The sequence below is a fragment of the Grammomys surdaster genome, unplaced genomic scaffold (assembly GCF_004785775.1).
Source record: "Grammomys surdaster isolate TR1022 unplaced genomic scaffold, NIH_TR_1.0 234, whole genome shotgun sequence".
NCBI classification, from domain to species: Eukaryota; Metazoa; Chordata; class Mammalia; order Rodentia; family Muridae; genus Grammomys; species Grammomys surdaster.
Window position 1 is genome coordinate 3,556,008 of NW_021604679.1, and position 22,922 is coordinate 3,578,929.

Consider the following 22,922-nt stretch of genomic DNA (forward strand, 5'->3'; position numbering starts at 1 on the left):
CCTTATGGTGCAGGACTAAAGAAAAGACCCTGGAGTTCTAGGGTTGACATCTATCAGGTGGGAAACAAAGCTAGCTAAGATTCCTATACACCAACTGACCCAGTGTGGTGGTTTGAATATGTTTGGTCCAGTGAGTGGCACTACTAAAAGGTGTGGCCTTGCTGGAGTGAGTGTAGTCTTGTTGGAGTACGTGTGGCCTTGCTGGAGTGGGTGTGGCCATGTTGGAGTAGGTGTGGCCTTGTTGGAGTGGGTGTGGCCTTGTTGGAGTGGGTGTGGCCTTGTTGGAGGAAATGGTGGGCTTTGAGGTCCTATGCTTAGGCTCCACCTAGTGTGGAATTCTAGTCTCCTGCTGCAACCAACCTTTGGATCAGGATGCAGAACTCTCTGCTCCTTCTCCAGCAATATGTCTGCCTGCGTGCTGCCATGCTTCCTGCCATAATAATGGACTGAACCTCTGAAACTGCAAGCCAGTCCCAATTAAATGTTTTTCGTTATAAGAGTTGCCTTGGTCATGGTGTCTTTTCACATTTATAAAACCCTAACTAAGACACTCAGTGATGGGATGGGGTGACCTTTCAGTCAACAACCTTGCTTTTGTGACCGGTGCTATAGACCACCTAAGACTGTTTTTTTCTTGGTAAAATCCCAACCATCTTCTATAGAACCTTCCAATGTCAGTGAAAAGGGCTTACTAACTGCCCCACCCCTCAGCAGCGCCTGCTGCCTGGCTCAGTCCTAAAGAAACCACTGTTTATATTCTTCTACATAACCAGGGTCTATAGTTCAGTGAGTCTCCTTCCATGATTCCACGAACCTACAGGGTGTGGTCTTCTCACTGTACTATTGTTTAAATGTGAAACATCACCCATAAGCTCATGATTCGAACACTTGGTCCCCAGGCTGTGGTTTGAGAGGAAGTAGGTCACTGGGGCAGACCTTGAGGTTTATAGCTAAGCCTTGCTTCCCACTCTGTATCGGCTTCCTGTCCAGCTGAGACGGCAGAAGTTGACACATGTTCCCACCACCATGGAGCAGCCCACCACTGTGCCTTTCCTCACTGTGTACGACTGTATTGTATCCCTTGCAACCATGAGCCAAAATAAACCGCTCCTTCCTTAAATGTTTCATGTAAGGTGTTTGGTCACAGTTACGGGAAAAGCCACTCCACTAATGTATATCGAGTATGTCTTGTGCTTCTAGGAGAGGGTGCCTAGCTGTGAAGTTGTGTTATATAGAGTTTAAGGGACCAGATGCTTAATTAAAGCATGATAGCAGTGTTGCCAGCTATGATATGATCTATGAGAGGTTGCTCTTCTCCTAAGAGGGACACCTATCTTGTGACAAGCGTAGAAACCTACTTTTCTTGGGATGGGAGATAAGTCTCTAAACAATTCAGCCATACAGATTTGCAACAGTGTTCTGCTCTTAGAACACAGAGAGCTCGTGTTCTGTTCCCTGTATGTCTTCCTTTCCTGCAACAGCCATCTCCTGTTTGAAGAACTGCAATCTCGTCTTTCTGGAGGCTTGAATTAGCTCCTTAACATAAGCCATAAGGAATGAGGTCCGGGTTGGCTCACTCCTGTGTCCTGCAGCTGGCATGTAGCAGGTGTTCTAGACATACCTACTGGAGTGAACTGGGGACTTCTTGATGTCCCTGCCCTGTCTAAGCCCTAGGTCTTACTATGGCTAGTCCCCTGTCTCCTTACCTGCATGCCTAGGCAGATAGTATTGAGCATGATGAGAGCAAACATCAGGTATTCAAAGTAGGAGGAAGTGACGACGTACCACACCTGATACTGGTATGGGTTTTTGGGGATGTAACACCTCAGTGGGCGGGCCTTCAGGGCATACTGTACACATTGGCGCTAGGACACACAAAAACAGGATAGGTCAGTACCGGTGTGAACTGCTTCAGGAGACAAATGGGGAACATAGACTAGGACTAGGCCTCAACTAAGGCTCTCTTCACACGCCTGTGGGGCTTGGCTTTGCATCTCTAGCAGGTGGCACTCAGTACCTGGTTCTTGTCTAGCTCACAGTTCTTATACTCAGTCTCCCCCTGCTCCTGGAAGGTGACGATGACAAAACCCACAAAGATGTTCATCATGAAAAAGGCTATGAGGATGATGTAGATGATGAAGAAGATGGCCATCTCCACTCGGTTGTTGTAGACGGGGCCTGTGTCCTCCTCATTTGAGTCTATGGCCTTGTACAATAGCCTTGGGGTGGGCAGAGAGGAGGGGATAAGCAGCCAAGCAACGGGAGAGAAGGCAGAACTAGTCTAGGGAAGATTAGAACCCACCCTGCTGTGGTTCTGCCTTTCAGGGCATCTCATTTACCACAGTCAACCATTAAGACTCCGCTATGCTTCCCTGCTCATATGTAGCAGATGTGTATCTTGGTCTTCATGTGGGTCCCAAACAATGGAGTGGTAGCTACCCCAAAAGCTGCTGCCTGTCCATGGATATGTTCTTCTAGCTGGGTGCCCTGTCTGGCCTCAGTGGGAAAGAATGCATTTAGCCCTACAGAAACTTGATGTGCCAGAGTTGGGGGATACCTAGGGGGCCCCCACCTTCTTAGAGGAGAAGGGGATGAGGGATGGGGAGGAGGATTGTGGGAGGGGTGACTGGGAGTGGGAGCAGTGAGTGGGATGTAAAGTGAATAAAATAAAGAAGACTCCACTGTGGGCAGGGAGGCATGCATTTGTGGGAGAGGAGATTGGGCACACTTTGTCAGAGTCCTTTGGTCAGGCTCACTTAGGAGAGGCATGAGTCTGTGAGCTCTGCCACAGGTTGGCATGGTCCACTGTGAGCTGCTGGTTCTTTGGCACCACTCTAATTGTGCCCATGCTGGACCCAGACCCCGGTCTTACTCACTGAGGCCAACCCTCGAAGGTGGAGACCGTGAAGAGTGACATCATAGCGGAGAGTACATTGTCAAAGTGGAAGTCATTGTGTATCCACTGGCGGGCACGCAGCTCTATCTGCGTGGGGTCTCCGTCCTTGTATATGTAGTAGTAGCCCCTGACACAGAGAGGCCTAGTCACTCCACTGTGTGGCTGGGATACCTCAACTCCACCCACATCCCCTGGGCCCTGGGTAGTGAGTGTGCCAGAGAACTGATGGTCAGTTTCTAGGACAGAAATGAGGGATGCTGCTGGGCATTCCCTCCCCTGCTACTGAAGGCTTCCCATCCTGAAGGTCACCGTGCTCTTTATAGGGTCTCCCATATCCCTCGGCCGGCAAAGCCTGGGGTACCTGCACTCCTCTTCAGTCATCTTGGATAAGTCATTGCAGCTGTAGAACTTGCCCTGCATCCAGGATGGCAAAGAAGACATGGAGACATGATCATGGAAATAGGGTAGGATAAACGGGCTCTGTGGGTACTTGGTTGGAAGGAAAAGGGCAGGCTGGCTGTCTGGAGGGAGGAGACCTCTCCTCTCTTACATACCCTAAAGGCAAGGCCATCATCATCCATTCTTGCCAATTGCCCCCATCTAGCCTGGCTGCTGCCTTAGATGGGTGTTTGTGGAGCGGCCAAGGCTAGACCTGAGTATACTCCTTTGACAGCGTGGCCAATGAGGCTCCTACCATCACGCTGTGCAAGGGGAAGGGCTTGCCCCACCCCCACCATTCTTTTCCTATCTCTGGGAAGCCCAAGGCTGCTAAGGAACAATGGCTATACAGACAGATCCTCCCAGTAGGGCTCTGAGAATTTAATTTGTCCTTAGAGTTAGATATGAGTTCCAGCACATCTCGGACAAAGCCCGATCTCCCTCATGTTGAAGACCAGTAAAATGTTTTATCTGACTAAGAGTTGGATGCAGAGTCACCCTATGACTAAGTTAGGTTTGAAATGTGTGAATTCTGGTCTAGCCCCTTGGAAGGTTCAGAGAGGGAAATGTCTCAGTCAAGGGGCCCAACTGCCCTGCCTCTCTCCAGGGCTCTGTCATTTCTTCACGACACTCCTGCTTTAGGGAGTTACAATTCTGTGGGAGGAGGGTCCTAGAGAGAAACCGAACAGCTGTGTTCTCCAGGGAAGTATCAGTAGGACAAAGTCAACTGTGAATTCACAATGAAGATTGCCTTTTCGGAGGTGCCTAGGTGGCGTGCACGATGCCAACCATCCCAGCCAGGACCTTGGATTTCAGAGACTGGCTGCAGCAAAGAAGGTGTCTGGGCTAGGGATGCTGTAGGCAGACCTGATGGAGTAGGTGGAGGTTGGCAAGTTTGTGAGAGGAAAGCTAACTACAGGGTCTCTAGGTAAGAGTAGACTCAATGGTAAAAGTGGCCAGAGAATCAGAGGCCAGCAACAGGGATCACCTAGCAAACAGGATATGGATATCTTCTCCTTTAGAAACTATAGAGTCAGGGTCAGTTGCTGTCACAATTTGAAGTGCTCTTGCTTGAGAAGAAGTGGCTGACTTTTGTCAATGCCTTCGAGCTGGCCCTGGCGGGGAGAGGAGGGCTGCTGGCCAGGCGGCGCCTCACCTTGAAAAGTTGCACCCCGATGCACGCAAACATGAACTGCAGGAGCGTGGTGACCAGCACGATGTTCCCGATGGTGCGGATGGCGACAAAAACGCACTGCACCACATGCTAGAGAGGTGGGGACAGTTTGGTGGGTGCTGGGCTCGCCCCACTGTTCCCCACCATCCTGCCCAGGGAACCCTGGGGTATTCAAGACTCTCCCTGCTAGTAGAGTTAGGTCCATGAGGAAAGCTGGCTGGCCCACCTCATTCTCACAAGATGAGCACCTGAGTCCAGGACCCAGAGTCTGGACTTCTGGTCCCTCCCCTAAGGCCCTCTCTCACCTTCAACCCTTTGGCTCTGTTTATAGCCCGGAGTGGTCTCAGCACCCTCAGAACCCTCAAGATCTTCACCACGGAGATGGCGCTGGACCTGCAGAAAGCAAGTTGCTGTGGGGCCTAGAGTGATGTGCTCCAGCCAGAGGGCTGCAGCCAGGGGCTTTGTCACCTCCTACCTGGAGCTATCCACATGTGCCCCCCTCCCCCATCCCATGGGGGTCAAGCTGATCCCTGATCATTGCAAATGGTTTCATTGGCTTACTTCTCTGTGGATATAGACTCTGTCTTTTCTGTCAGACTAGAAATGACCTGCAGCTGGGTCTATACTCCTCACTCCAGGGGCCTGGCTGTCTCCTCCTCTTTGCTCCTGCTCCTGGTCTCCAAGATACGGCTCTGAACATTTAGCACTGCCACTTTAGCCCAGCTGAGGACCACCCAAGGATGTTCCGCCCTAGGTGGCCAAGGAGCCATGTTTCAGCCAGGAGCCCAGCCACCCACAGGGCCAGGACTCCTGCTCTGAGGTACAGGCACAGAGAGCACACACCCTGGAACTGGGCCCTGCCACTGCTTACTCGAGGCCCATGGAGATGAGAGACACAGCCACCACAAGCAGGTCCAGGATATTGAAGTAGTTGCGGCAGAAGGAGCCTTTGTGCAGGAAAGCTCCATAGGTGGTCATCTAGGGAGAGAGGCAACATCTGGAGCAAGCAGCTGGAGGAGCTAATTTGCCCCTCCTCAACAAGGGCTTCTTATCTCAGTCAGCTAGGGAGAGTATCAGGAAACATTATGTTACTCAACTCCTAGGGCTGAACTCCTCTGTTCTCTACTTCAGACAAACCCTGGGCACTCCAGGAGCACCTGTGCCAGTCTCTGCCCTCAGAGGAAGATTCTTTTTCTCCAGATGCCTTTCATGTGCCTCCACTCCTCCTTCTCAGGACTGGAAAGCCCCCTCTCTCTTGAGGGGCAGGCTAGAAGTCCTCCAGGAAGCATATTCACTGCCTCAAATTTGCTACCTGGCTGGTGTAGCTTTATTTAAAGGTCTAAGGCTATCACTCCACTTCTGAAGTCCTCCTTGACCTTAGGGCAGCCACCTTCTCCCCCTGTTCCACTATCAATGGCTGAAGCTCTGAAAAGGGAGCACTCCTCCCTCTGCTCTGCTTTGGTCCTTGTATACAGTCACCCTCTCCTCTTCTATTAGAAGAGATAATGGCCAGTGATTCTGGGTTCCACTCAGAGATGGAGCCCCACCCCCACACCACTCCTCAAAGCCTGCTACTGTGATAGCCTGAGCCCAGTGTGCCCACCTCAGGAACAGCCAAACCAGTGCAATGATCCTTTCTTTAGATAAGGGAACTTTGCTTTCTGTCTTAGTCGATCACCCAGGATCCCTTTTATTTACTATGCAGGTCAAGATGAACTTAAACTTCTGATCTTCCTGCCTTTCAACTAAACAGACTACAGGCATACACCACCAGGCCTGCTTTTATGCAGTGTAGAGAAGCCAAGCCAGCTCTTTATGCATATCAGGCAAGAACTCTATTAAGGGATCCACATTCCCAGCCCACATGAGATTAAACTTTTAACAGATTTTCTTTTCTTTTCTTCTTCTCCTTTCTTTTTTTTTTTCCCAAGACAGGGTTTCTCTGTGTAGTCCTGGCTGTCCTGGAACTCACTCTGTAGACCAGGCTAGCCTCGAACTCAGAAATCTGCCTGCCTCTGCCTCCCAAGTGCTGGGATTAAAGGCATGCGCCACCACTGCCTGGCTTAACAGATTTTCAAAAGCTGGGAAATCCTGATTTGTAAAAACATTTGCCTTTTATGTGGCAGAGCAAGGTGTGGCCTTGAGAGCCCCCTCCGAAAGTGAGAGGGCATTTCCAGACCTCTAGCTTGCTTCTCCAAACAGCTAGACTTTCTAGCCTGTGACCAAGATGCTTACAAACCACAGCAGCTGCAGTAAGCCAGTATACAAGGCTACTGAGCTCTCTCTAGGACTCTCCCCAATGGTTACTTCTTTGAGAACTCTAGGAGGGCAAGAACACACCAGGTTCATGGAGTAAAGGCTAAGGGTGAATCCCAACTCCCAGACCCTATTTTAGGTTAATTGTATCTTCCATGCAGAAGACCCGTGCTCTTCTGAGAGGTAGCAGCCATAAGTGGGTCGTATTTCTTGTTTCCAGCCTTCCATCCAGTCACCCACTCTCTTGCCTGGACTCAGTGAGTCTTTCCTACCATTACCCATTTCTATCTTCATTTTCCCCATTCACAGTATCCCCAAGCAAATCCTCGTGTGTAAATTGGAGCCACTCAGTGCAGAAAAGCTTCATATCCAGAGGTATGAGTCCTGTAGTCCTCACTCACCTTAAGGACAATCTCCACAGTGAAAACAGCAGTGAACACATAATCAAAATACTCGAGGATCTGAAGATGGGACAAGGTAGAGACAACCAGTGAGAAAATTGGCAAAGCAATGGTGTCACCACAAGGCATCATCACCACCATCGTCACTATCACCACAACCACCATTGTCACCATCCATTACCTTGACAACCACCACCATCAGCACCACCATCACCGTTAACATTACTACCTCATCACATCAATATTACCGTCATTATCAACAACACCCACGCCCACCATCGTCGGTATCATTGCCATGATGATCACTGCCACCACTAACGTCACTACCATTAATACCATCATTATCACCATCACTGTCATCACTACTGCTATGACCTCGATAATTGCCAGCCCCATCACTACTCAGGGCAGGCAGGCAAATCCCACCTATCTTGCTTCTGCTGTGGTAGTGCTATTGAGAAGCTGCAGCAGGAGGTCCCAGCTCTCCAGAAACTATGAAACTCTGATGCCTGTGGCCACACAGAGGGTATAACTGAACTTGAGCCCCAGAGTGGGGAGGGTGCTGCAGCACCTGAAGGAGCTGCCATCACCTGATTCCTCATGGAGTCGGCCCGGATGGGGTCCTCAGCAGCCAGTGCCGCACTGCTGAGCAGGATGAAGAGCAGGATAAAGTTGGTGAACCAGGTGGCATTGACAATGCGGTGACATAGGACACGGATCCTGGTGGGATGGGTTGGGAGGACAGAAGCTGAGAGATGCAGGAAGTTCAGGCCTCACTCACTAACTTCTGTATTGGGATGCTGAATCTACTTGCTGTCCCTCCAACCATCTGGGAGTAAGTATAGCCTTGCTGCATGATTTTCTGGCTGGACACACAAGATCCAGCCCTCACTTTGTTCCCTTAGTCTTAGTCACATCTCCCAGCTGAACCCCTCCATCACCTGTCCCCTCTACCAATACCCATCACCATAAGGATTCCTAGCTAAGACTAGGACAGGCTGATCTCCTCCCCCGGGGCAGAAGAAACTCCATGAAATCTGTTTATTCTAGAGCTGAATAATGCTAATAACAACTCCAGCTCTCCCCAGATCTCTCCTGGCCCTGCCTGAAACTGCCCTTAGTAGGGAACTAACAATCACAGTCCCTCTTAGGTATAAATAACTGATAAAACCTAAAGGAATTCTCTCTCCCAGGAATACCATCATTTTATTCATCTTAAAGGTATTTTAATTTTGTTATTTCAAATGGCAGGTATTGAATCCAGTGGCTCGCGCATGTTAGACAAACCCTCTGCCATGATGCTACAACCCAATTCACTGCTAGCATTTTAGACATTGCTCAAGACTATCACCTAAAGGAATGAACTGTGCATATGGTAACCTAGGACTGGGAGAATCAAGAGTAGATCTTTTTGGCGACGGAAGCCACTGTCTTTAAGAACCTCACCAGCTTGCATGGATGTCAAAGCACTACCTACTTATTGGTGGGGCTGAAGATGAAGAAGGAGCTGGCCTCCGGGATGGGCACTGCTTTCTCTTTCAGCTGCAGCTCGGCCAGAGGGCGTGGTCGGGGGCTCACTGGGATCTCAGGCTCATCTTCCTCATCATCCCCTGTGGGGAGAGGGAAAGAAATAAGGGGTTTTCCCAAACTTTGCCAGGCCCTTGGTTTCTATGCTCAGAGTCCTCCTAGGAGCCTCTGAAGCTGCTAAGCAAAGGCTAATTTGAGACATTAGGTATTAGCAGGGTATAGTCCAGGCCTTCCCCTTTTGATGCATACTGCATCAAAAGCTCAGAAGTCCCCAAACCTCCTGCGAGTAGGGCCAGGAGCAAGGTTAAGGAGTGTGGCTGCTGCATCTCCTGTCTTAGGATCAAACCCAAGACATCTTAAATAGTTGGTTGCTACAGAGATGTGGTGTCTGGGCCTAGCTCTGCCACTGCCTTGTTGATCATTAACCTGTCTTAGTTTCTCCTTCCCGATTCATAAAATTGACCAAGGATAAACGGATTTTGGGAAAACAGAGTTTGAGGTTCCTTCCTGGGTTAGGATTCTAAAACCAGTATCTTTAAAGAATTTCTAGAGTGGGCAGAATGTACCCATTCTTATTCTTTCTGTCTCTGTCTCTGTTTCTTTCTCTCTCTTCCCGTGTGTGTGTGTGTGTGTGTGTGTGTGTGTGTGTGTGTGTTTTCAAAACAGGGTTTCTCTGGATAGACCTAACTGACCTAGAACTCGCTCTGCATACCAGGCTGGCCTCGAACTCACAGAGAACCAACTGCCTCTGCCTCCTGAGTACTAGGATTAAAGGCCTGTGCCACCACTGACTGGCTGCCATTATCTCTTGAGCTTTGTCCAGGAAAGTGACCATCGAGGTGAAGCAGAAGGCAGTTATTCCAAGCATATTTCTAAAGTTGACTTCTGCTTAGTTCCTTCCACAGACAGTGCCTGCTCCCCACCTTGTCAGCCTGGCCACGACCTGACCCTCGAGCATGCCAAGAATGCCTGAGTCTGCTGTACCATGGTGGATACTGGTGGATTCCTCAACCAATCCAAACCCATCTCCTCTCCTCTCTGATCCTAACAGATCCCTCTCTGATCCCCCACACCCTGTTCCCTAACATGACACTTCCATCTACCTGGCCTGCAATGGCTGTTTAATTGCAGAGAGGGCTCATTCTTAGCGTTTGCAACTCTGCAACTCGCCTAATTCTTTGTTTATGTTTGTTTTGTTAGTTTTACTGCATATTTCTTTTCTTTCCTTTTCCTTCAGGACTGGCTATTGAACCTGAGGTCTCCTGTGCAGGAAACAAGTGCCCTGCCATTGACCTATATTCCCAGGCCTCTGCCTCCAGGGAAGCTGGATTACAGGACTGTGCATTAGGCTAGATTGTGCAGAACATTTGTCGTAAGCCACTCGGACTTATTTTTGGAAAGAGGTTAGATATAAATATATTTGGTGGCCTTGGTGAGGCCTCTTTCCAACGCACGTGCCCTCTACCTCATGCTCTCATTTCTTTCAGCCCTTTCTCTTTCAGCTCACATGAGACTTCCCATAGCTGTCACGCTCCCACCTGCATGCCAGCCACAAGAGGACAGTCATTAGACAACATGAGTCCACAGGACGCGTTCTCAGAACTTATTCTCAATAGGTAGTGGAAGAAATTTTGCCATTCTTATGCTCCACATTACACTTTGCAAAACTGTTTCATGTGAGCACCTGTTTGATTTGTGAAAGGCCTGCCCTGTGCTAAATACGGCCAATCAGAGCCCAGAAAGTCCAAATGGAGCTTAGAGACACTGAAGCTAACCAGCTGATTCCACAAGAAGAAGTAAAATGCTCAGAGGACACGTGAGGGAGCTGACAGGCTGTGTGGTGCTAACCCAGCCTGGCTCTGCATCTGCCATGCGTGGTGTCCCTGGTCCAGATGAGTACTGTTCACACAGCAGCCAGTGGTGACACGCACCCAGGAGAAGCTTGCAGGTGGTCTGTAGCTCTGCTTCATATGCCCTCCTTCCCACACTGCCTTTGTGGCTTTTCACATAGTGACAGTCTGGCAGTCATGGTTTTGTCTGAGACACAGGATAGGGAGGAGTGATTTGTCCCACCACTATGTGGATAAAAGTGCCTTTCTTTGGATACATCCTACGGGCAGACAAGACTTATATGTCTGGCAATCCTATGCTCTTTAAAAACTAGGTGTTCATAGCTGGGTGGTGGTGGCGCACGCCTTTAATCCCAGCACTTGGGAGGCAGAGGCAGGCAGATTTCTGACTTTGAGGCCAGCCTGGTCTACAGAGTGAGTTCCAGGACAGCCAGGGCTATACAGAGAAACTCTGTCTCGAAAAACAAAACAAAACAACAACAACAACAAAAATCCTAGGTGTTCAGTTCTGAAGCATATAGCTGGAACTCAATACAAGTAAATTAAAGCATATGTGGAATATTTTGTTGCCATGTATATTACAGAGAGAGGCAGGCTTGCAGGTTGCTTCTTTGCAAGGCAAAGGGGATGTCTTTAGAGTCCTGCCCTCCACATGGAGAGGTCCATGTGGGAGACACACAAGAGACACCCACATAAAGAATTCAGCATCAGTACACTGCCCCTTTAACAGCCCAGTGCTCCAGCCCAGGCTTGGAATCCCTACCTGGGAAGTCAGCTGAAGGGTAGGGGTCTTTCACCTCATTGACGTTCGATTCAAACTCATCAATTTTCAGCTGTAGAAAGGAATAGTGACAGTGGTGAGGAAGCAAAAACTGATGCTTGAACTTACTGGGCATGCTCCGGGGAGCAGTTGTGCAGCTTTCTGAATGTTCTCTACCACCCGAGAGGCGGGTAGTAGTGGAATGTTATGTCTTGCAAATAAGAAGCCAGGTCCCACAAGGTACACAGCTTGTCCAAGCCTGTGCTGGGCAAGACCAAGACTTTAGCCAGCCTTATCCTGTCCTCTCTGTGTGCTTCCTTAGCTCTCTACAGGAGAACTGGGCTCCTCTGGCAATGCTATGCAGCTTCTCTGCAGCCTAGGACTCTCCTGGTTCACTAACTCTCTTTCCTCATTCTCCACAATGGTGAGCAGGGCCAGGCTGAAACATGAAGGGCAGGGCTAGCAGGAGTGGAATGCTGAGTTCTTAGTAGAACATTGTGGGTGGGTGGGTGGGTGGGTGGGTGGGTGGGGTGCCTTCCTGCTCTGCAGAGGATTCTAAGGAAGTCTGGCTCCCAGGTTGACGGGCCTATGCCTCTCCACACAGGAGTCCCTGGAGGAGACGGAGACGTAGACGTCAGGTCTCTCTCCTACAGAAACAAGGTGATGTTGTCTCTACTTTCCTTCCCCAAGTGACATGAGGAGTCAGGGGACTCTCAGAGACCCTCCAGCAAGCCTGTAAAATCCCCCATGCTAGACCTCACCTTGGCAGTGGTGGGGATGCCTTCACCCTTGGACTTCTGCTCCAGCTTCTTGGTCATCGTGGACCTCTCCTCTTCTGACTTGTCTGGGAGCCCTCTAAAGTGAAAAACCAAGGAAATCCAAGGTGGGAGCCAACAAGGATGGCTCTAGGCCTGACAACACCCTCAGAAACTTCCCACACCGAGGGCTCAAGGGGATCTGTGGAGGAGGAAGCAGCACTGGCCACCAAATGGGAAGGCCAGTAGGCCCAGGCAAGCCTCTGTGGTAGACAGGCTAGACTCTCAGTGGTCATCCACAGTCAGTGTGTGTTACACGAGTGGAGAGTGGCTTTGCACCTGTTTTATGTAGGATTCATGAAGGAACTATGTCTTGTGTAAGACAGTTCTGATCCTGGAAATACCTGGGGCCTTTGCTGGTCCTTCTGACCCTAGATCTTTTCCATCTTGCCTTCAAGAAATGGGCATTCCATTCCTACAGGCGTGTGCATCCAAAGAAGCAGGCTCCAAACTGAAATTCAGTTGCCTAAACCGTGACCCTCCAAACCCAAACAGCATTGGTGCTCTCTAGGAACTGGCTAGAACACCAAACTTTCCTCTATCCCAGCTGGTTCAGGTTGGCTGAACTCTACATTTCACAAAGCCTTCAGATCATTCATTTGCAGCATAAATTTCAGAAATGCTGTCTAGAGAACCTATCCAACGTCTACTCCCAGAGGCACACAGCAACAGGAGCCGTCACAGAGAGGGAGCTGAGGAGTAAATGGCCGCTTCCAAGAGGAACAGTGACTCAAAAGCAGGTCCTGCTTGGAGAAGTCAGCCCACAGGAGCGGGTGCCACATGACCCCTGCTTAAGGAGGAAACCTCACCCACAGCCTAGAGGCATTCCATCTCTCATGGAGAGGGAGCAACACTCACTTAGACATCTTCCTACGCTTCCTCTCCTCAGCCTTGGCCTTCTGGGCAGATGTCAGACTCTCAGCCTCTGCCAGGTTGTCCACAGCGATAGCCAGGAAAACGTTGAGAAGGATGTCTATGGGTCAGCTAAGGAGACCTGAGTGGAAGGCAGTTTCTGGGACAGAAGTTTTGCCTGCCTGTGCGTTTCCAGGCCTAAATCCCTGAGGGGGAAGTTTCTTGCCAGAGCTATACCCCTTGGGAGGGTATAGGCCCAGGAGTATAGGCAAGACCTCCGGGAAGCTTGCTTGTAGAAAGTAGCCATGATGGCACCTGAATCCACCATGTCTTTGAATCTTACTCTTTTCCTGCCAGAACCAATCCTGGCTCCCTGACAGGAATCCTTGGGAGCAAGGGATGCTGACTTCATCCCTTCAGTACCAGGACCCTTCGGACATCATCAGCATCTCTCTGCCCATCCTCTTCACTCTTCTGTCTGCCTATCTCACCTTTTGGCCTATCCTAGCATAATCTTCCTGGTCCCAGAGCTCAGACTGAACCCTGGGCATACCTTTGTGTTAGCTTCAGTTGTTGACCTCCCACATCTGGGATTAGGGGACTTCAATTTAGGAATTTTCTCAATTGGATTGTGCTGGAGGGTATAGCTCTGGGGCATTTTCTTAACTGCTAGTTGATGTAGGAGAACCCAATCCACCCGGGATGATAAAAAGCAGGGGGCTGAACAAGTCAGAGGGATAGAGCCAGTAAGCAGCATCCCTCCGTGGTCTCTGCTTCAGTTCCTGGTTCCAGGTCCTTACTTGAGTTCCTGCCCTGACTTCCTTCAATGATGGACCATGATATTGGGGTATAAGCCAAAAAACCCCCTCTTTCAAGTTGGAGGGCACCTCGGTTCCTCCCCTCCTGCCTCCAAGCTTCTGGGCCAGGATGCTCTATACCATCTCCACTGTTTCTCTGCTAAGCCCTGGGCTTCTTCCCACCTGCCTTAGGTGCACCAACCTCACAACCAATTGTTCCCAATACTCTCCAACATTTCTGGGTAAAGAATTATACTGTTCCTGCAATTACCCCTACTGTGTCCTGTTCCCCACTCCATCAGCCTGGGAGCCCAAGGGACTGACTGCTGCTACATGGCGAGCCCTGACGCTCCCTTTTAAGATAACTCCCCCAAGTTCTTCTTTGCACCACAACCCAAAGGGGATACAGTTGCCACAGACAAAAAGGATGATGAAATAAATGCACACGAGAATGCCAGGGTAGGATGGGCCTCCGTACGCCATGATCCCATTGTACATCACAGAGTTCCAGTCTTCACCTGTCAGGACCTAGGTGGAGAGAGCATAAGATGGGAGAATGCATCATCCAGAGGACCATTGTCACCCGTCAACTCTCCCTGTCCCCTCGGTCCAGGTGACCACTCCCTGCTGTCCTCCTGGCTCCTCTTTCAATGAGCTACCATGCTACCAAGGTGTGAGTGGGCTTGAGTGGGGAGTGAGTGGGCTTGAGTGGGGAGTGAGTGGGCTTGGAGGAGGAGTGAGTGGGCTTGTGGAAAGAGCAAGTAGGCTTGGGAAAAGAACACAGACTGAAGGGCTGCCTAGAATGGTTGGAAAAGTCTTATCAAGCCTCTCCAGGGCCAAGGAGTTTAATCGTGGGGCCACCACTGTGTTCTTAATCCCCAGGCTGAAGTGGATTGCACTCAGACAGGCCTCTGTTATCCTGCCCTTCAAAAATAGTACCAATGCCAAGTCCCTTGAAAAGCATCATCCCTGACCAGCCAGTGAGACAGTGAATGGGAGAACAGCAGGATGAAGCCATCCACAGGACTGATTCATTGTTCCCTGCCGCCCCCATAGTATGGCATGGGGGTGGAGGGTGACTTGTGAGATACCGGTGACATGTAAGGGAATATTTCTGTGCCCCACACTAAGGAAGGTCCTCTGAGAGCCTGTGGCTGTGACAGTCACTCTCAAATCATAGCCACGACCCTTTGAGTAGGCTTCTGGTGAGCAGGTAGCTCCATGCCTCTAGCGTGGGTCTCAGATGCCTTTCGCTTTCCTGACTTGCAGAGGGAGTGTTCACTTTGTCTGACTTTGCCCTAAACATGTGAGCAGCACACATCTAACTCCTTGTCTACCTCAAGTATCTCATCAGCTCTAACAATCTGCCAGGCACCAGAGACCAAAAGAAACTAGACAGGCTAGGCATCAGTAGGCACAGCTCCAGGGAAAAAGATAAATACTATAGTATTACAGTGGCCCAGAGTACAGGTGATGGGAGTTCAACCAACAGGCCAGAGAAGGCTTCCTGGCAGAAGTGATGTTTTCCCAGATATTGAAGCAAGATTCAGGAACATCCCATAAAGAGGGCTTCACAGATAGAATGCCTACCTGGAAGACACTGATGAGGGCCTGGGGGAAGTTGTCAAAGTTGCTTCGTCGTACTTCTGTGTCTTCAAAGTCGTATCTGCCCCCAAAGAGCTGCATGCCCAGCAGGGCAAAGATGATAATGAAAAGAAAGAGCAGCAGCAAGAGGGACGCGATGGAGCGGATGGAGTTGAGCAGCGAGGCCACCAGGTTGCTCAGTGATGTCCAGTACCTGAGGGAGAGGAGCAGCAAGGTAGAGAGTGAGCAGAGCCTTCTCGTGGGCGCTGAGGGGGTCTGGAGGCAATGGCTCAAGACGTGACATAACAGAAAATGGCTTCCTGAGTCTGCATCACCGGCTTCACGGTGCATGCTGAACATCTATCTTAGTTCCCAACCCACACTCCTCAGCAGGGTTGAAGATGAACGTCAGTCTTCACTCTTAACACGTGGTAAGAGTAAAAGACCTGTGTTCGTGACAAAGCTGGGCACATACTTGAGAACACAGTAGAACCCCTCCATTTGTAATTTCAGTTGCTTGGAGTTGGTGGAGGACAGCATTACAGCCTATGCATGCAATACTGTGATATATTCTCAGAGAAAAAGACCATAGTCACACAAACTATTACAAGCTAGTATAATTGTTGTAATTTTGTATTGGTGCTAATAGTTTAGGAAAAGGCACGGTGTATTTGAAGGTGCAACACTGCTTAGAGCTTCAAGCACCTACTGGGGTCTTGGCAAACCCCTGTAGCAGGGAAGAGGCACAAATGACATCCTTCCTTTCCCCCCTCCCTCATCTCCTCACTCTCTCTTGATTCCATCCCTCCTGCAAGGAGAATTGAGCGGCAAGCAGTGTGGGTGGGATTTCTCTTCCCCAGAAGGCAGTCATTGAAAGAGAAAACAGAGGCCTGGGACAGCCAGACTTTGTCAGCCCCTGTGGCAGCAGACCTTTGAGGGCCCAGCTGCCTGCACTCACTTGGTGATCTTGAAGAGCCTCAGGAGGCGGATACAGCGGAGCACAGAGATGCCCAGGGGCGACATGGCTCCCGACTCCACCAGCAGGATCTCCAGGATGCCGCTGCACACCACGAAGCAGTCGAAGCGGTTGAAGATGGACATGAAGTACTGGCGCAGGCCTAGTCCGTACATCTTCATGAGCATTTCGATGGTGAAGAGGGCCAGCAACACTCGGTTGGCGACATCTGCAGAGGGTAGCAGGACCTGAGAATTGCTTCCTTCCCTCTTCCTCCTCCAAGCCTCTGTCCGAGATGAGCCTCTACCAGTACACTCCCTACCTTTCCAAAGCATTGTCTTTTTAAATTTCAGATACAGGAAAGGGCCAGCAACATGGTTCAGTGGGTAAGCATGTTTGCTGCTAAGCCTGATGAGTTTGATCCCTAGAAGCCATATGATGGAAGGAGAGACTAGAGTTGTTCTACATATTATCTATCTATCTATCTATCTATCTATCTATCTATCTATCTATCCATCCACTGACAACAATAAAAGCCCTGGGAAAACCTGGTGAATTTTGCTCATCATAATAACCTAAATCTGTATTTGCATCAGGCTAATCCATACCACATTTAGCAGGAAGAAAGTGGTATACGTTCATGAAGGTCTGCCCTTCCTATTAAACATAGTGTCTTTTCCTGGTAGAGGGTGGGCTTCACTAAAGCCAACAAGTTCTTGTGAGCTGTGCCCAGGCCCATCTGGGACACCCACTAGCAACACCTTTTGTCTTTCTTTGATATTTTACCTCTTCCTTTCAAAGGGTCACTTCCTGTTTGTTTATCCAGCTCCCTCTAGGGTAAATTCCATGATGTCAAATCCAGCAGATACAAACTCTCAAGTACTTGTTTTCCTCACAATTCTGTTTATCATCTTCTTGCTCTTTCAAATACTCTCTCCCTACCACCATCTTGGCTTCCATGACACCACATTCTCAGGGGCTTCCCAGCCTCCCTGTATTCTCCTAATTCCCTCTGCACTGCATTCTTTATCAAGACACTGAATGCTAGACTTGAGCCTTGCACTATCCCTTGACCATCTGGTGATGCTCTCTGATCACAAATCCAATGCTGCTCTTGCCAGTGACTCTAGTCTTTAACTTTTTAATAGACATACAACGTTTCTATTGTGACCCAGACCCATTTTTCCATCAGCTTCTTTGACACCACCATTAGAACTTCTCAAAGGCCTCCAACTCAATATGTCCAGCACCACAAGGGTGGATCTATGCCCATCAGCCCACACCTGCCAAAACTACCTGGCAAATGACTATCTTTGCCATCTTAGAAAGTGGAGGCTCGGCTTGGCAAGAATCTGACATGGGCCAAGGACAAGGAAATGGGCTGCTTGGCAGGAATATGACATTGACCAAGGACAAGGAAGTAGGCTTCAAGCAGAAATCTGACACTAGGCTAGAATAAAGAAGTAATTTCAGACAGGAATCTAAATTTTAGGCTAGAACAAGGAAGTAGGCTTCAGACATAAAAATGACTTTGGGCTAAGACAGGGAAGTTGGCTCAGATACTTTGGTCATCCTGATAAGCCCTTAGAAACAGTGATCAAGGGAGTGTTCAAGGAATTGTGTTTAGTGCTTTGCTTGTTCTTTGACTATTTGTGTTTATTGTCTTGCTTGTTTCTTGACTATTTGCATCTATTTTATTGCTAGACCCACAACCTAGAACTGACCTTAATACTTGCATGTAATTAAAGTGGTTTAAAAGCAAAAAGGAGGAGGGGGGATGGGATAGGGAGTTCTAGGAAGGGGAAATGGAGAAAGAGGATGACATCTGAAATGTAAATAAATAAAATATCCATTTAAAAAAAGAAAGTGGAGGCTCCACCATCTATTTGTTTGCACAGTCTAGGAACCCCAAATTCACCTCTTTTTGGGTAGAATTCCATTCTCACATGTGTTTACCAACACTGCATGAAAATGTGTAGCACATTCAAGGGCTTCTCAAGAAGACTGGCTGCAATTAATGAAAGATTGAATGGATGCCCACATGCATCAGTATGGCAGCTTTGTCTCCTGCTCTTCCAAACTTTAATCTTTAGTTCATTCATTTTAAACTTAATCTATTTTGTGGTGTTTCATTAGGCCATGTTTCTGCTCAGCTCACTCAAGTTCATCAGACTGATGACTCTTCCTCAGAGTTACCCTGCTCCTTATTTAATTTGCATTCTCTTTTGCCCTAGGAGTTCATCATTAGAGATGATCTTTCCCTCAGGGATTCATATGCCTTGGCATGAAGACATTCCAAAAAGACTACTTATGTTTGCCTCTCTTGGGCTCCCTTGGGTTCTCATTTGTCTTGATTGGTTTTTATGATTCTGTCTTATTAATTCATTGCTGAGTCGTGTGTGTTCATGAAAGGGGATGATGTGACATGGCTCTTGCCATGGAACAGAGCCAACAGGGTGTGGGTCTCCACAAATGTTGACAGTTGCTGGTATAAGGCTTGTTTGTAAAACATAATACTTCATGTTCCTCCATTAGGAAATATTCTCTCTTCCAAGGTTACTGGGGAATGTTCTCTCTGCCAAAGTTAAAGACTTCATGACAATTAGGAACAACATGAGTCCAGGAGCAAAAACACTGGTAAACACTGTGACCTTCAGGACAGCCCTTAAGGCCGTGGGAAAGAACTCTGGAAACATGAGTTCAAAAAAATATAATGTCTCAACTATGCAAAATATAAGGATGCAATATGGATTATATGAGGGGCTTCACAGACTTGGGAGAGCAGAGGCAGCTGCACTATGAGCCAGCTTGTCAGAAAGATACAAAGGTAGACAGATTCCTGAGTTGAAGGTCAGCCTGGGAAAGAGAGAGTTTGGGCCCAGGTGTGGTGGAAATGATAATATCAGGATAGGATCCCACCCAGCTAATTTATTGCCTGTCCTTACAAAGGCAGACAAATCTCTGAACTCATTTGCAATGTTAAAAAAATGTATCTCTTTCCAAGAACCAAGGGGCTGGGCTTATGAAATGCTGATTCATGGGATAATCAAAAGGGAACCTGGAGTAAATGACTGGATTGATATGCAAATAAAAGACTGGGCCTTGGTCTAGGAGAGCTAAGTTAGCTGGAGGAGCTATTTGGAGATCTCCAGAGAAAGCTGTCTCCACCCGTACACAGGCTGCCAGCTTATACCCATGGTTTGACTTCAAGTTGTTCTTTTCACTGCTCTCAAACACCCCGTCTCTTAGGAATCCCTTTCTAAGCTAGTCCTTGGCAGTTCACTATCCTTGCAGTGTGAAAGGTACTGTACATTGGACTCCACACCTATACATGACACAGGCTGAAGTTTAATTTCTTACTTGTGAAACGTTTCCTTTCTCCCAGGAGTCCCTGCAGAAGGAACTTCCAAAGTCCTTCCCTGTCCAATGTTCAATGAGACTTTCGACCCCTTACATGGAAGTAGCATTTCTGGGCCATGGTTCCAAGCAGATGTGCTGGCTTTTGTTCCTTCCCTACCTTATGCAAGGCTAGCATGTTGTCTATGGTCCCTGCATAGGCATGAAGAGCTCAGTTACCACCTCTGGGGGTTCAGGTCTAGGTATGAACTGTCTCTGCAAGTGAATTCATGAGCTCCCCGACATTGCCACCCAGAGACCTTTTTGTTATCTATTACATTTTGAGTGTGCAATGTTCCCCCAAAGGTTCATGTGTTTGAATTATTGGTCCTCATCTGGTGGTGCTGTTTTGGAAAGTTGTCAAATATTTAAGAGACAGAGCTTCACTGGAGGAAGTCTGTAGGTCATTGTGGGTGAGCCATGGAGTTTATGGCTACACTTCCTCTCCATTCTTGCTTCTTGACTGTAGACACAATGTGACCATCCACCTCATGCTCCTGCCTCTATGACTTTCCTGTCATAATGGAGTATATCACTTCTTAATGGGTGAGCCAGGACAAGCTCTTCCTTCCTGGAATTGCTTGTTAGGTATTTGTCTAGCAAGGAGAAAAGTAACCAATATACCATTATTTGAAACATTATTATGACTCATGCCACTTTGGTATTTGCAGTTGGAAGGGTACCTAGCTGTGGAAACTGGATCTTCTTCTTCTTAATTGATTCTTGGTCACAGTCCAGAGTTCTGCACATAGTGGGACGTACACTCAAGGATGAGGCTGACCCATTCATCTTCTACCAAGGCTGGCCATTCATATCATACAATGTTTATGCTTATATTTTTTGGCTTCCCTGTACCCAGAGGTTAAACTCCTAATGCATCATGACAGTATACAAGGAACCCTATGAACATATACAGTGCTTGCTGTCCATCACATATGAAATTCTGTCACTCTCTTAGTTCACCAGACTATTCCACATGTTTGCATGCGTTGCATCTTCTGCAGGAATCCCTGAAAACCTTTGACCAGCTGGGCTTTATCTTGGTGTCCTTTAGATGTGTGGAACATCAGCATCTCTTCTTGTAGCCTTTCTCTCACCACCTTAGATTTGCTTTCTTATTGCCTTCCCTGGATGGGGTGGAAACAATTAACTTCTGACTTGTCCTTTGGCTCCTTAAGGTAACGAGCAATGAATTAACTCTCTTTACAGTTCTTTTTCTATGTTCTACATGTAGTACACTCTCTGCATAGTTGGTGAAAAATTAGTATATATATATATTAATTAGTATATACATAGTAGGATTTGAAACAGTATATTTGGGGCTCTCAATTATTGATAGTCTTACGTGCAATGATATATAACTGAATGTTTTGCCTAGGTGTTTGAAGAAGCAACTGTGAATTGTCCCTATGTTTCATTGGTACCGTCCCAGGTCAAAATTATGCCAAGGGTAAAGAAGTGGGCATGTCATCTTGCCTTTTGAAGTCTCTATAGTCTCGATGTAAAAGGAAGGGGTTGGGCCAATGGTCTAGCACCAGTAGTGTTTCATTTCTAGAAGGCGATGCCAGTCTCATTGACTTGCACCCTGCAGCATCCGTGACAAGTTTAAGCTTCAAACCCAGAGTGCTCATTCCTGGTTTCCGTCCCTCTGACTCACCTTGCAAATGGGTCAGCCAGAGTGGCTGGTTGTGGTGCTCTGAGGCAATAGACAGGGTATTGAGGGCAACAATCAGGATCACCAGCCAATAGAAGACCTTGGATTTCACTAGGTCATGGCACTTCCAGCGGAAGACCCGATTCCACTGCCGCCAGTGCCGACTGCAGGAGACATGGAAACAGGTGTTCGTCACTTTTAGCCACGCTCCAGCCCAGCACCTCTTCTGCTCACTCTCTTTCCCCGGCATGCAGGAGAAAGGAAGGGCACGGGCCTTGGAGCTGGGCCAATTTAAACTTGGCTTCTTATTAGACGAGCTTTGCTTTTCAGATGAGAATGATAACAATGTTAATCTCCTGAGCAATTAAATGAGATAATGCAAGCAAAAGGCACAGCGTGGCACTTGATATGACATTGACCGGGAGCACCGTGCATTTTAATTTCCATGAAAGAACACTGCGGTGCCAATTCTACCCATTTTAATAGGAAGGTTTACTATCTCAAAGAGGATTTCCAGATGGATGTGTGGAAAGGTGTTTCCACAGTTAGCCCAGCCCTTGTGGTGAGTGACCTCACAGCACTAACAAAGTTTAGGCTCATCTGCCCTTGACCCAGCAATTCTGCTTCTAGAATCTGTCTGGAATGGTGCATACTCTACCAGGAGAAAAGAAATGGGTTAAATACAAAATGGTGCATCTATGCCATGGGATAGCCACAGTATAGATTTTATAGCCAAAGTTGTAAACGGGTGCATGCGTGTGTGTGTGTGTGTGTGTGTGTGTGCATGCGTGTGTGTTGGGGAAAGGGTCTGGGAAAATGACTTAGAACTTAAGTAATCTGTCTGTTTTTCCAGAGAATCCAGTTCAATTCCCAACACCCACATGGTATATCAGAACCATCTGTAATTCTAGTTCCAGGGGATTTGATACTCTCTTGTGGCCTCTGTGGGCACTATGTGTGCATGTGGTACACAGACATGCATGCAGGCATAGCACCCATACATATAAAATAAATAAGTAGATAGATAGATAGATAGATAGATAGATAAATTTAAAGTTGTATGTCTTCATATATGTAATGTACACTCAAGTGTGAAAATTGACCTCAACAGAAAAGTTTAAGAAAAAAAGTCACAAGATAGTATATATTCATTTACTCAACAAATATTCTTCAATAATGTCTCCGATGTACTGGGCACTGTTATAGTCTTTATTATGACAGTAATTAACATGAAAAATCCTATTATATAAATAGCAAAACAAAACAAAATATCCTGCTGTGTGTGTCTGTCTGTGAATGTGTGGGGGAATGTGTATATATATATATATATATGGTGTGTATGTGTTGTGTGTGTGTCTGTCTGTGAATGTGTGGGGGAATGTGTATATATATGGTGTGTATGTGTGGTGTGTGTGTCTGTCTGTGAATGTGTGGTGAATGTGTATATATATGGTGTGTATGTGTGGTGTGTGTGTCTGTCTGTGAATGTGTGGTGAATGTGTATATATATGGTGTGTATGTGTGGTTTGTGTATGAATGTGTGTGAGTGTGAATGTGTATATATGAA

The 22,922-nt window shown here is 47.9% G+C and overlaps 1 protein-coding gene across 3 annotated transcripts in view; it reads right to left on the reverse strand.

The window, feature by feature from the left end:
• Positions 1–22,922, reverse strand: part of Cacna1s (calcium voltage-gated channel subunit alpha1 S) — a 67,223-nt gene that overhangs the window by 19,150 nt on the left and 25,151 nt on the right. For all 3 annotated transcript variants that reach the window (XM_028773802.1, XM_028773803.1, XM_028773800.1), the window contains exons 10-26: positions 21,359–21,519; positions 16,309–16,534; positions 15,357–15,564; positions 14,174–14,294; positions 12,976–13,090; positions 12,064–12,157; positions 11,306–11,375; positions 8,643–8,775; positions 7,756–7,885; positions 7,166–7,225; positions 5,380–5,486; positions 4,814–4,901; positions 4,491–4,598; positions 3,258–3,310; positions 2,877–3,023; positions 2,018–2,219; positions 1,707–1,865 (exon numbers count right to left, since the gene is read on the reverse strand). In XM_028773802.1, coding sequence (XP_028629635.1) covers positions 1,707–1,865; positions 2,018–2,219; positions 2,877–3,023; positions 3,258–3,310; positions 4,491–4,598; positions 4,814–4,901; positions 5,380–5,486; positions 7,166–7,225; positions 7,756–7,885; positions 8,643–8,775; positions 11,306–11,375; positions 12,064–12,157; positions 12,976–13,090; positions 14,174–14,294; positions 15,357–15,564; positions 16,309–16,534; positions 21,359–21,519 — 2,182 coding nt within the window. The remainder of the gene's footprint in view (positions 1–1,706; positions 1,866–2,017; positions 2,220–2,876; positions 3,024–3,257; positions 3,311–4,490; positions 4,599–4,813; positions 4,902–5,379; positions 5,487–7,165; positions 7,226–7,755; positions 7,886–8,642; positions 8,776–11,305; positions 11,376–12,063; positions 12,158–12,975; positions 13,091–14,173; positions 14,295–15,356; positions 15,565–16,308; positions 16,535–21,358; positions 21,520–22,922) is intronic.